General features: G+C 43.9%; 1 protein-coding gene across 1 annotated transcript in view; it reads right to left on the minus strand.

The window, feature by feature from the left end:
- CACNA2D3 (calcium voltage-gated channel auxiliary subunit alpha2delta 3) overlaps nt 1-14064 on the minus strand; it is a 714521-nt gene that overhangs the window by 391096 nt on the left and 309361 nt on the right. Inside the window, exon 6 of the mRNA XM_058678785.1 lies at nt 4146-4277. Coding sequence (XP_058534768.1) covers nt 4146-4277 — 132 coding nt within the window. The remainder of the gene's footprint in view (nt 1-4145; nt 4278-14064) is intronic.

A 14064-nucleotide genomic window follows, 5' to 3' on the forward strand; every position in this document is an offset into this window, starting at 1 on the left:
AAAAGAGTGCGTGTACTTAGACCATAGCTTCACCTAGCACAACTGCTCCTGGCTGGCTCAGTCATCACAGACAGTAGCAAATGCGCCTATTCTTTGACCACTCCCACAGTGAGGTCAGGCAGCCACTGGAAGGGATTAACTACAATGTGAATGATCTCCTTTGGATAAGAGATGGGTACCATGCATACTGGCCTATAACCTCTTCCAGGGACAGCTGAAATGATGCTTTGGGGGAAAGGTGATGCAAAATTAGCCAACTGAGAAAACCAATGATGGATATGATTTCAGTGAGAAAGTGGATGAAAAAGGATGACTCCAGCCAGAGCTTTTTACCAGCTCATGCCAACTGTCTTCACGGTGGCAAGCATACTGCCAGCTGACAGCAGAGACAGAAAGGGGGTCCAGGTTTAGGAGTGCTAACACCTAGTCAAGAGATAGATGGTGGGGAAGCAGAGAGACAGCATGGAGTGGGAACATCTGATGTTACGTTAGTGTAAATGCAGAAGTCATACCCAATATTTGAGCTAACTCAACATTTGATCAAACCCAACATTTATGCTAAAATCTTAAAATACACCTGGGGTGTTTAGATTAAGTCCTGTCCTGTCCACTCCCATGCCATCAGCCCTGCCTTATCCAGCATTTCCATAAATACATTCCACAAGATGCTAACAGGAGCATCTTGCTGTCTAGATTGTGGGAGGAACACCTGAAAGCCTTCAATGCATCCAAACGTATCTTGACCACCCATAACAGGGATATCCAAGGAAGAATCACCAAACCGACCTGACCACTGAGCACTTCCTCTGCCAAAAATCTCACAAGAAAATGTTTTTTAAAAACACAATCCCAGGTAACAGCATCTCCTCTAGGACATACCGACACTCTAGTACCTAAATTACTTCAAATCTCAGGAACAGAAATAGAATACTTGACACATTTCTTACCACTAGGGTCCAAGGAACTGCCATTTCACCAGGAGTCATTATCACTGCCCTGTGAACCACACAATTCCTGGAAGCACCAAATCTCTTGAAATCCCACTCAGGGTGGATAGAGGGTATCAAATTCAAGACAGGAAGTACAATTCTGGAACAAGCACAAGCTACAGTGGTTAAGACACTACTTTAAATGCATGCATCCCTTACTTATCAGAGTATCTAGGTTCCAGTGCCACCTCTGTTTAGCCTCTTACTAATGGACATTCTGGGAGGCAAGACGCGATAGGTCAAGTTCTTGGCTCCTTGTCACCATGGAAGACCCAGAAGGAATTCCAGTTTCTGACTTCAGCCTGCCCCAGCCCCATGGCATTTGGGAGATCTGGGGCCATGGGGAAGCATTTGGGGAATAAACCAATGCATAGATTTCCCTCTCCATCTTTTCCTTCCATATGAATAAACAAACATTTTCATTGCATTCAACAGCAGAGACACCTGCCACTCAGCTTTCCCTCTTGGGCATTGATGCTTTATGATCAGCAGCAGACTGCTAACTTCTTCAGCTCTAAGTCTTTAGGACATATACGTAGATCTCCAGGCAGAGCTCAAAATATTGCCAAAATCTATACTGCAGATTAAAATGGTAGCTTCGAGTAAACTTGAAAAGATGGTGCAATACACCAGTACCCCAGAGGAACAATCTCTCTCCCAGGGGCATTATGAACAAAATTTGGAGGGAAACTAACTTCATCTAAGACACATATAACTTCATTCTTTTAGCACATGAAAATGAAAATAAGCTAAACAGAGCAAAGCCTAACATGAGGTTGTCAAAGGGAAAAGCCATGTGTTGTCAACATAATCCCACACAGAAACAAGGTTTGAATATGTCTAATAATAATAAAGATTCCAAAGTTAGAACAATAAAAGCCAAATATCTCTTATCTATCTGAATTTATTTCACCTTGGCTCTGGGCTCCCCTTTTATCTCTATCTCAACAAAGGGCATCTTGTTCACTGCTTCTTTTCTCCCATTTGTGCAAAAATGTTTTCCACAAACCATCCACTGCACTGCCAATGACATTCAATCCATCTCCACAATCTACCACTTGAACTAACTCTTCCATTACAACATAGGATTTCTCTTCCAGAAAGACATGGAAAGAAAGAAAGGAAAACCAAAAAATAGAAGAGGTTTTGCTATCTCTAACCAAATAGGTTCTGCTTAATTCCTTCCTCCAAAAATATTTTGTACTTGGCCCATAATCTGAATTTTAAATGCATACCTTCCAGTACAACTTTAGATTGAAAATATCTGATCTACGATAAATTTTAGCTTCTAATGTGAATTGACCTAAAATCAAATTTGGTGTTAGGGTTTGGTTTCATGGTTAAGATGCTGGTCAAGACACCCAAGTCCCCCACTGGAGTGCTTGGGTTCAGTTCTCAGCTCCATCTCCGCAGGCCAGATTTATGCTAATATAGAACGCGGGAGGCAGTGTCGATGGCTCAGTGATTCAGTTTCTGTCACCATGCACACTTACGGAGTTATACTATCCTACCACTTTAAAAACATAAGACGCTTCTAGAAATGAAGACTATCAAGAAATGAAAGAAGAAAATTAGCTGTCATTCTTCTGATTATGTTATTACCAGGAGGCAAGGGGTGCACTCTGTGTTTAGAAATAAGTAGATTTGAGGCACCAAAAGATATTTATCAGAACAATGAAATATGTTCAGAGCACTGTGACTGATATTTTAAATAACACAAGAAAGGATGCAGGCATTCTATGAACCCAAAACCCTCCCCAAATGGCATAACAGAATTATCTGACACATCAGAATTATGTGGGCTAATTGTTCCAACTCAAGAAAAGCCTGTGCCTAAATTAACTACCAGCAACCATTTAGGAAGATTCCCCTGATTTCTCCAACGATCGTGTGACCAGAGTTTAGGGACTTGTTGCTAGAGGCAACAGCTGCTTTCTACTGATCTGTTCCACCCACACGCAGACGCTCATGAGCAGATGCTGAGGTATCCAGCGGCTTCCCAGGCAAGCCTGCTTCCCTGCCACGCCTCCAGCCCAGGAACAGCTGCGTCAGATTTGTTCTCGGTTGAGTCTATCAAGGCAGCATGTAATGGGGGTGATGCTGAAGTTTTAATAGTCTGCTGTTTATAATAATGTTATCTTTAATAGAATGCTTATTGTTTACATTTCTGTGAGCTCCAAGAGGAAGTGCATGTGACTTGCTGAACATGGCTCTTGGGAAATGTGGAATAGTCTGGTGGAACAGACATCCCGGTAGGCAAGTATTGGGGACAGATGCTGTGCTTGGGGCCAGCAGCTCCTCCAAGGTGGAAGCTGCCAGTCTTCGTGCCTCAGAGCAGGAAGACATCAGGTGCCTAGTCTTACTTAATGAAAACATAAAAGGCTCCACTTAATTGCTCCAAGATGGTACAGGGTGTTTTTCCCTTCTTTTAGGTTGAGCTTGTTAATTTCTACAGCTGCGATGTTGGTGCAACTGCAGCCCCAAGCCCTGTTTTCACAACTTATAAGCATCATTAAAACTTCCCTTTTTAATTAAAATTCAAACCAAACTAGCATTAAAATCTTATTGCAAAGCCCAAGCCTGGGAAGACCCCAGAAGTAACACCTGCTCCATAGGCTTCAAGGACAAACTCTGACAAAGGCACTTTCTCCAGGGTGCTGACCTCGGCAGGGAGCTTCCCGCCGGTAGAAGTGCTTTGGCCATTTCAAACCTTGTCCTCCAAGGTGATTCAGCTCTGGCTTTTGGGACAAACTTAAATTTCTTTCACGTTTTAGTTAGAATTGATCTCTGTCTGAATATGACTTACTCTTTCAACCCCAATAATAATAGTATCAATAGTAAGAGTCCTTCTTGGCCAGAAGGATTATGTATGTTCATTCTTTACTGTGAGAGGCAACCATACCAGCCACTGTATTGTGAAAGACACTGAAGTCTAAGAGAGGATTTGTGATCAATGCCTTGTGTGTCTGTGTGTGTGTACTATGAGTATGCACACAGAAACTGCTTTTCCATTCTGACTCCACATCCTAACAGATTTTAACTTCACCTTCCACCTCCTTCTAAGGTGAGGGGGAGAAAATATAACCCTGGACCCTACAAAAATTTCTCCAGGATCATTCATCTAAGTCATAATTGTCAGCACAAGAGAATACTCACCTGGATACTGCCTAAAAAAACCTTTCGCGCTTCCAAAGTACTGCCATATGAGTGATGGATCACGGTCAAAGTTATCCACAAAAACTTTGTTGAGGGACTCAGACCAGTAAACCCCATTGACGATTGCAGGGTCTGGAAAGGACAGAGAGAAAGGTGTTAGGAATTAAAGTGAAACAGAATCCCCCAGCACCCCATCTGGTAGGGCAGGCATATCAGAAACCCATCTTGCAGGAAGCTCTGAAGAAAATGAAATGCTGACCTTCTGGGCTTCCCAGATGCCTGAGCCTTTCAAGCCATCTAGCAAGCTCCAGGTGCCTTTATTTGCAACTTTCAACCTCACAAAACTTTCTCTCCCAGCTTAGAAATTGCCTTCTTTCAAAGATCAATAACTTAGACACCTTTTACTAAGTGTGTATTTTTTGTTTGTTATTCTATTTGGTCAGAGCCACCTCTTATTGGCCTCTCTTTATACCCTTTTGATGACCACACATCAGAAACCTCAAAATTTTCATGGATGGATGGATGGAGGGAGCTGGGGTAGAAGGGATGAAACAAAGATTGTTCTGCAGATACAAATAATTTACTCTCCTGTACTACAAGCCCATGAACAAAATTCCTTTTTTCCTTGCCCCAGGTTCCGAGATTAAAATACAAAGGCATGGCAGGCATTACTTGGCAGTTAAGATACCAAGTTAGAACAGTCACATCCCAAATTGATTTCATAACCAGCTCTGGCTGCTGCTGTCAACTCCCTTAGCATCAGACCCCGAGGGGCGGTAAAGATAACTCCAGTACCTCCTGTTGCTCACGTGGGAGCCTGGGATTGAGGCTCTAGCTCCTGGCTTAGACCTGAATCCATCCCAGAATTACAGGACATTTGGGGAGTTACCCAGCACATGGGAGTGTTCTTGTACGGCGTCTGCCAGTCCTCTCCGTCTCTCTGCACCTCTCTTGATCTCTGCCTCTCAAGTCAAACTGTCATTGTGGTTATACTTTGTCCAACCAATGGTTAAGAATGTTATATGACTATAGTGTTAACCAACTACGATTACTCTCTATGGGTTCAAAAGTCATCTTCAACTTGATTGTTGAATAGTCCTTGCCTATATTCCCACTAAACTAGGGTATTTTCACTTTTTACTTGTTAGACTTTTTATTTAGTAGAGTATTAAGTCCTTGACTGCAATGTAAGTTAAAAATACATATTTTAAAATATATATTTATTTTTACTGGAAAGACAGATTCCCAGAGAGAAAGAGAAACAGAGAGAAAGATCATCCATCCACTGGTTCATTCCCCAAGTGGCCACAACAAGTAGAGCTTAAGCCAGGAGCTTCTTCCAGGTCTCCCACGGATGTTCAGGATCCCAAGGCTCTGGGCCAACCTCTACTGCTTCTCTAGGCCACAAGCAGGAAAACTGGAAGAGAAATGGAGCAGCAGGGATACAAATCAGCACCCATATGGGATCCTGGCACATGCAAGGTGAGGACTTTAGCCACTAGGCTCTCATGCCCGGCCCTAAAAATATATTTATTTAAAAGGCTAAATAAATAAATAAGAAAGAAGAAGGAGTAGAAGATTGGGAGCAAGGAAGGAGAAAAAAGGAAGGAAGGGAGGCAGGAAGAGAGCATCATCATTTTTAACTTGTCTGTGAGCTATATTAAATCAGCTAAAACTTAAAAATATATATATTTTACAAACATAATAAGGGAATACAAATTATTTTGCTGCACAAAAGCTTCAAATCAATGCATATGGTTTTCATAATATGTACTTCTATCAATGATTTGAAGGCTTCTTATAGCCATACATTTGAAAATATTTTCAGTACCAAAATCAACTTATCTTTGCCTTTGAGTTTCATTCCCCAGGAACTTTCTGAAGCCCCCTTTCCCCCTTGTATTCCTCCCATACTGGCTGAAGCAAGAGGGAATCACAGACTCTCTGCAACAGGGCACTTTTGGTTTTACTTAATCTCTGAAGAGCTTGCTCAAATTGATGGGATATTCAGCGCCATTCTGACCCCTGAGGAGAGCTCAGTGTCCTCCCTTAGCGGCATGAGTGTGAGATGCACAACCTGAGCATGCCAGTGTCACAAGAAGAGGAGGGGAATGCCCACTAACCCCATAAAGGCAGAGGCACAGCCTAAACTCCAGCCTCTCGAACAGCAGCCCCCCATGGAAGGCTCCTTGGTCATCCTCCCTCAGGTGGGAGTGGAAACTGCAGTACAAGGGTTCAAATGCTCACCAGCTAAGCAGCCGTACTTGTAAAACGTACCTCTCACTGTAGGCTGCTGGCAAGGTGAAGCACACAGGAAGACAACAGTTAAGATCAAAAGGCATTCTGTCCTAGCATCCAGCACCTTCTAATGCGTGCGTGTGGGAATTTGGATCCCAGCAGTTCCACAGTGGTGTCCTCATTCCTCAGTTCCACACAGCAGGAGGAAGGGGGATAGAAGGGTCACTACAGGCCTCAAGCTTCACAGAAAACCCACAAACCAGCTTCATGCGAGAAATGTCCCACAGCAATCACGTTCATGGACGAGGACTCACTAGTGGCTCCCAGGGCACCCTACTCAGCCTCTACAACCACTCTTCCATCTGCAGTCAGGTTGCCCTCATGATACAACCTGAGGAGCTCTGAAGCTCAGCCCATAATATGGTACATATCACTCTAGCCTTAGGTCTCATCTCCAATCTGCCATATTCTTTCAGATGTCTTGCACATCCAGAATTCTGACTTCCATCTCAAGGGTAAATGCTGCATCTCTTGTAAGCTACAATAAACCACATCATAGCCTGGGAGAACAAAAACGACCAATTCAACCTTTTACCACCAAGTAATTCTGCAAAAGATTTTGTCCTCCCAATCCTGGAAAATGAAGCCCTTTCATGTTCCTGTCCAAGCCTGATAGTAATTATTGTGACTCACTCCAAGCTACAAAAAAGCCACTTAAATTATCCTACCGAAATGCAAAAGCAATAATGACACCAAAGACCCATGACTCTTGCCTGCATTAATGACCTCAATTATGTCACTTAAAACCTTTCTACAAATAGAAGCAAAAACTTCCATTTAATTCACTCACTGTTTCAACCAGTTTAGATGTTAAACAGTTTTCAGTTAGTTCATTTCTTTCTCTCCTGGCACATGTGGCCATGTGGTGCTGGTCCAATTCCATGGGTAGGAAAGGTTGCCCACCCCTCCACACAATGTTGTAATTTCCCTGGAACTGAGAGAACCCACAGAACTACAAAGGGGGCAACTGAGGATGCCTCCACCTATTACATTTGGACATCAAATAATCCTCTGAAACTATCTCTCTTTAAGAAAAGGTGGCAACAATGTTCTGAGGATATGGCCAACAAGAAAAGCAGAATCACTGAAATCATGTACCTCCATAAAACCTTGTTAGAAATGGGGGCTTTGTTCCATACACCCATTTGATGAAACATTTGAAGCAACACATCCCCTGATTTGTAAAATAACCACTCTGTATCGCCTTCACAGGCTTGCCTAGAGAACAATTTTCATAGAAGGGAAATCCTAGAAGGACATCACCAGTCATCTGAGACAGGAGAATCACACGCAGCATTCATCCAAGTATGCAGGTTAAAAACAAAGAGAGAGAGGGCAAAAGTGAAGTCACCCAAAGGTCAGTCCATGCGCCCATCCTGTCCTTCCTCCCTCTGTCCCCAGGAAGGGGCAGGCCGGCACTAAGAGGGTGGACCAGCTCTCCAACCTGATGCTCCATGTCTGGCAGCTGAAGAAATTAGCTTTCTGTGAGGTTATTTGCAAAAATGACAGTCTCCCCAAATAGTAAGCGTTCCACTTGCTTCATGTTTTATTTCAAAATCTGTTTTGAAACTCCCATTGCTCCATTTACGGATCTTTACGAGTCAGACACATCTGTGCTTTGGGTTTCGACCCCTGCCTGGAGTCTTCTGAGGGCCTCCTGCTCCTGACTCAGCTTCCTGCACCTGCTGCAGCAGCACACCACAGACTGTGCAGCTTCCATACACAGACACTGCCTCCCACACAGCTGGTGAAGGCAAGGCATCCAAACTCAAGGTGCTGTGTGTGTTTCCTCTGGAGGCTCTGAAGGGACCTCCCTGCCTCCTGGGTGCTCTCAGAAACCCCTTGGAGTGCTTGGTTTATGGACACGTTAACTGTTGTCACCCTCTGTGTCCCTCTGTGTCATGTCACCCTGTGCTGTCTCTCAAAAAACACAGGAAGTAAAGTCTATCCAAATTCAAGATGAGGTCATCTCAAGATCCCTCCATTCACTACATCAGCAAAGACCCTATTTCCCAGAACAGCCCACTCCCAGCCTTGGAGGTCAGAACCTGGACCTATGTTGGGGAACCACTATTCAACTTCACACATGGATCCTTAAATGATGCTCTGTAGAACCCGATGAAGTAACCTAGTGGATAAAGTTCTTGCCTTGTAGGCACCAGCATCCCATAGGGGTGCCAGTTCATATCCTGGCTGCTCCACTTCCCTTCCGGCTCCCTGATTGTGGCCTGGGAAAGCAGTTGAGGACAGCTCAAAGCCTTGTGGCCCTGCACCCACGGGGTAGATCTGAAAGAAGCTCCTTGCTCCAGGATTCAGATCAACTCAGCTCTGGCCATTGTGGCCACTTGGGGAGTGAACCAATAGGTGAAGGTCTCGATCTCTCTCTCTCTCTCTCTCTCTGTGTGTGTGTGTGTGTGTGTGTGTGTGTGTGTGTATGTATCTGCCTTTCCAATAGAAATGAATCTTAAAAAAAAATGATCCTCTGTAATACTCCCTCTTTTTCATGGTTTGTACATATCTTCTTAAAGTAGAAGTACAGAGCCTGGTATGGTGACCTAGTGGCTAATGTCTTCACCTTAAACATGCTGGGATCCCATATGGGCACCAGTTCTAATCCCAGTAGACCCACTTCCCATCCAGTTCCCTGCTTGTAACGTGGGAAAGCAGTTGACCCTTGGGACTGCTCAAATCAAAAACCTTGGGACCCTGCACCCGCATGGGAGACCCAGAAGCTCCTGACTCCTGGCTTTGGATCAGCTCAGCTACAGCCATTGCGGCCACTTGGGGAGTAAACCATTGGACAGAAAATCTTCCTCTCTGTCTCTCTTCCTCTCTATGTATCTGATTTTGCAATTAAAAAAAAAAAAAAAAACACTTTTTTTTTTTTTAAAAAAAAGTAGAAGTACAGGACTTTTACCTAATGAAGGATGATTAGAGGCCTACAAAGGTTTTCTTCTTTATGGGAATAATTCAGATTTCCATGTCTGCACAATATTTTTATGATTCCTGTCAGTAGTCCATACCTATAATGCACTAAAATAGATTGAAATCATCTACCTTAACAACTGGTGGGCCCGGCGGCATGGCCTAGTGGCTAAAGTCCTCACCTTGAAAGCCCCGGGATCCCATACGGACGCCGGTTCTAATCCCGGCAGCTCCACTTCCCATCCAGCTCCCTGCTTGTGGCCTGGGAAAGCAGTTGAGGACGGCCCAATGCATTGGGACACTGCACCCGCGTGGGAGACCCGGAAGAGGTTCCAGGTTCCCAGCATCGGATCGGTGCGCATCGGCCCGTTGCGGCTCACTTGGGGAGTGAATCATCGGACGGAAGATCTTCCTCTCTGTCTCTCCTCCTCTCTGTATATCTGGCTATAATAAAATGAATAAATCTTTAAAAAAAATTAAAAAAACAACTAGTGCATGTGTCAATGTCCAGCCTCTCTATTCAATGAAATGAACCATGACACAACATGGTCCTATTCCCTGATGTTTCTGTCCAATCCACATTAACTTGCTATTCATCTTGGTCACAGTGAAATCCAGGGATAGAAACAATTTGGCCTTCTGTGCATCTTGAGACATTAAATTACTTTGAGGTGGGCACTTGATCTTGCCATTAAGATGCTGTTACGTAAAGACATGTGCCTCCCACACCAGTGTACTCAGCCTTGACACCCCACTCTGCTCCTGATTCAAGCTTCCCAGCAGTAGACTCCAGGAAGCAGCAGTGGGGCTCAGATAACTGGGCTCCTGCTTCCAAATTCGTGGGTTCAACTCCAGCTGTACTGGGTACAGAGTAGCTGGGCGCTAGTTTCTCTCTCGTTCTGAGATAAATAATTTTTTAAAAAATTCCCTCTGTTACTAGTCAAGAATTATCAGATGTTCAGCTTTTAATAAAGCAGACTGCTAGCAGATGTTTGGAGAGTAAGAATCACACACAACCTGGATGATAAATTTGCAACTGGCATCTCCAGAGTGTCTTACACAGCCCTCATCTGTCCTTACAGTATATCATATAGCCCAGCAACAAATCACTTTTGTGGTTCCCATCTTTTATGTCTAGCCAATGACTGTCCCACTGAGTGCTTCACCCTTTGGTTCACACCCTGCTCATGGGCTCTCTTTGTGTTACATGTAGCCAACATTCTCTCTACTTGCTGACCCGATACATTCTCTCACCAATCCATTTTCATTCCACATCTTTGGAAAAGGTAGCCTCTCATCACGTCATATCAACCATCACCTTGACTTACAACTCGTTAATCTTAGTCTCTGCCTTCACCCCCTCGTGTACCTTTGTGTCAAACCACCCTTTGCTGTTTCTCGAAAAAACACAAGTACAGTCCACCCAAAATTCAGGAGGACCTCATCTCAACATCCCTCCATTCATCACATCTGCAAAGACTATTTCCAAACAAATCCCACCCCTAAGTCCTGGAGGTCAGAACTTGGATGTACCTCATCTTCCTGAGTCATACCAAAGACAATCAACTTTTGTCAAGCACCAGCATAACCACTGGCACATGCAAAATGCTTCAGAAATATTCGTGGTTGCTCCATTCATTGAAAATAAATTATTAATGAGACCTAAGAACAGTCCCCCATTTTAACCTCTGATCTCTGCATCGAACGTTACTGGAAACAGCTTCACAGTATAGCCAAAACAATCTGGAATTCAGGCTTCAGAGTCAGAATCCAAATCTGAATTCTCATTGGCACTTGATACTTGATGGCCTTCGGCTGATGCCTTTACTTAAGCAAGCTCTAGTATTTCCACTTTCAAAAGACAGGTGGCTGCTGGGACATGGCCCATGGCACCTTCAGCTCTGAGAGGACTCTAGGTATCACCAGGCCAAAACCCTCATCCCAGGACTACTGTGCACCCACACCTACCACTGGCAGCTCCTCACCATGCGTAGCACAATCAATGGAGCCTTACTGAAGTTCTTTCCTTCCTTCAGGCATCAGGGCAAGGCACTGTGCTATTTCATTCCTTTGTTCCTTCCATACATATGTATGGGCATCAACTATGAAATATTCAATGGGGAACTAGAACAGAAAGTGGACATTTCAGTTTGGGCAGGAAACAATGGACTAATACAGGAGGATTTCACACCCAGACATGGATGATAAAGAAAGTACAATGGGATAGACTGCAGACATCCTGTGTATGGGGAGAAAGGAGAGACCACTCAGAGGCTAGAGGGAGCTTTGAAGGAATAGGGGAAAGGCAAATTCAGAAAGTGAGGAGAAAACTGGTCTACTGGAGACCAGTGAGGCTACAGGGTGGGCAGGATTTCAGCGGACCAGCGAAGCTCCCTACCCAAGCATACACTCTCTAACAGACATCATCTGAGCTCCCCTCCTGCGAGGTCCCATCACACCTGGATTCATGATTCCATCAGATGTCTTCCCCTGAAATCTGTAGCAAGTGCAGCCTACTTCCTCTTCCCAGGATGAGCAATCAGCATATTCATGGATGCCTCAGTACTTGCATGTCCTCTCTAGACCTCAAAGTCATCTGATACACAATTGACTTTTCACTATCATTTATTCTTCAGCAAATCAGCCTATCTGTGACCATTTAACCATAACATTTCCTACCACAAAATATTGCTCCATACTAAGGACTCAGGAGTAACATGAACAATCATAAGGTAATACAGAATTGCAGATAAACCATTGTCACCCCCCAAAATATTTGTTCTAAGGGAGGGCACTCCGCTCTGAGTCTATGGGTAGAAGGGCTGGCCCTTGGAAGGGAGCAATTTTCTGCCTTGAGCAGGGATAGAGGAAGGATCATAGCTTTCTTGAGCATCTGGAATGCAGTGCACCTCCAGGATACAAAATGACACCAGCCACAGTCTAATGATACTGGGAGCCAGGGGACTGAGCCCACGCAGGGATTTTCCTCAGTGTCACATGATTTCATGTCTCCCATTTCAGCAAGTAAATGATATTTCCCCCATTCATTAAGTAGATTAGATTAAATAATGAATACTTCTGATGCTAATTATCAAGCACTTATATCTACTGAAAAATACTATTCAATGTGTGCTGAATTATAAAATGGGTTTATTTGCCAAACATTCATCCTTTCTCTAAGCTTAGTAATAAGTCAGTTGTTAAATGAAGGTTGCTTTTTACAAAGCTGGAAGCAATTCCTGGCAGGCAATCCTGAGACCAGAGGGACAAGGAGGGTTTCTGGTCCAATGCTGAAGCTTTCTGAGTGGAGTTGGGAAGCGAGTGTGCTGGCAAACCTGAAAGAATACTCTAGACTCTCTTGGCCTGAAGCTTCAGTATGCTAGGCTTCAGAGTTAATTCCACATTGAGATTTCACACCATTGATCACACATTTTTTTTCCTAAATATATACCAACATTAGAGAGTTCTTTTCCCTAAATACTTCTGAAATGTTGTGAATGCACTTGAATTTCTTCTTCCATATTTTTAATATTTCTTTATTTTTGTAGGAATGGCAAATATACAGAGAGAAGAAGATACAGAAAGAAAAATCTTCCATCCACTGGCTCACTCCTCAAGTAACCACAATGGCTAGAGAGCTAGTCAATCCGAAGCCAGGAGCTTCTTCTGGGTCTCTCATGTGGGTGCAACATCCCAAGGCTTTGGGCCATCCTCTGCTGCTTTCCCAAGCCACAAGCAGGGAATTGGATGGTACGTGGAGCAATCGGGACATGAACCAGCACCTGTATGGGATCCTGGTGCATGCAAGGATACGATTTAGCCACTAGGCTACTGCACCTTCCATACTTTCTTAAACAAATTACCATAATTATTTATCAGAGATATTAAGAAGACAATCACATGATAAAAATCAGGTAGTAGTGAGTTGATGCTGGTGGTGGTGGTGGTGGCAGTGGCAGCTGCAATAGGGATTGGCATTTAAGGACCTTTTACAATGCCACACCTGGTACATGACCCTTTCTAGATACAAACTACTCCTCCCAGTCCTACTGCACAAACAAGAAAACAATCTACAAAGCAGTGAAATCCATTGCCCAAGGCACAGGCGAGTAATGTTGGTTTCTTATACAACCTGCTGGATAATGGAGAACTTAAACTCAGGCCTCAAACAAACTTCTGTGTACCAGACAGTGAACATGAAATAGGGTAACAGAGGGAGCAGAGAGACCAGGCAGCACATGGCTCAGAGCACACTGTGTGTCCCAGCTGTTAACAAACCACTGAGGTGGGTGATCCTTGGAGAAGAAACCTTCAGCTTGACTTTCTGGGGTCCATGACAAGGCCTCTGTGCACTTGGCCCTTGGGACAAGTGTGTGAGCTGACGAGGACAATTTGGACGAAGCCAAGGCACTGCCAGGAACTACATAAAGTAAAGCATCCTTTCTGAGAGCATCCCCCTCAGATTTTTTTGTGCCAGAGTTTACTGAGGCTAGTTCATCACCATTAGTGTTTGGGTGTAGAGTCAGCTTACAGAAAGGGCATCTTAAAAAAAGGCATCAAATCTCAGCTAAAATGCTCTAGAGTAATGATAAGTAAAGCTCAAGGGACCACCGCTTCAAAAAAAGCATTCAATGTTATGTATGTTATATGTTGTGTATAAACTAAAATTGAAATGTCAATGAGGTGGTCACAGAAG

This window comes from Ochotona princeps, chromosome 21 (assembly GCF_030435755.1).
Source record: "Ochotona princeps isolate mOchPri1 chromosome 21, mOchPri1.hap1, whole genome shotgun sequence".
NCBI lineage: Eukaryota > Metazoa > Chordata > Mammalia > Lagomorpha > Ochotonidae > Ochotona > Ochotona princeps.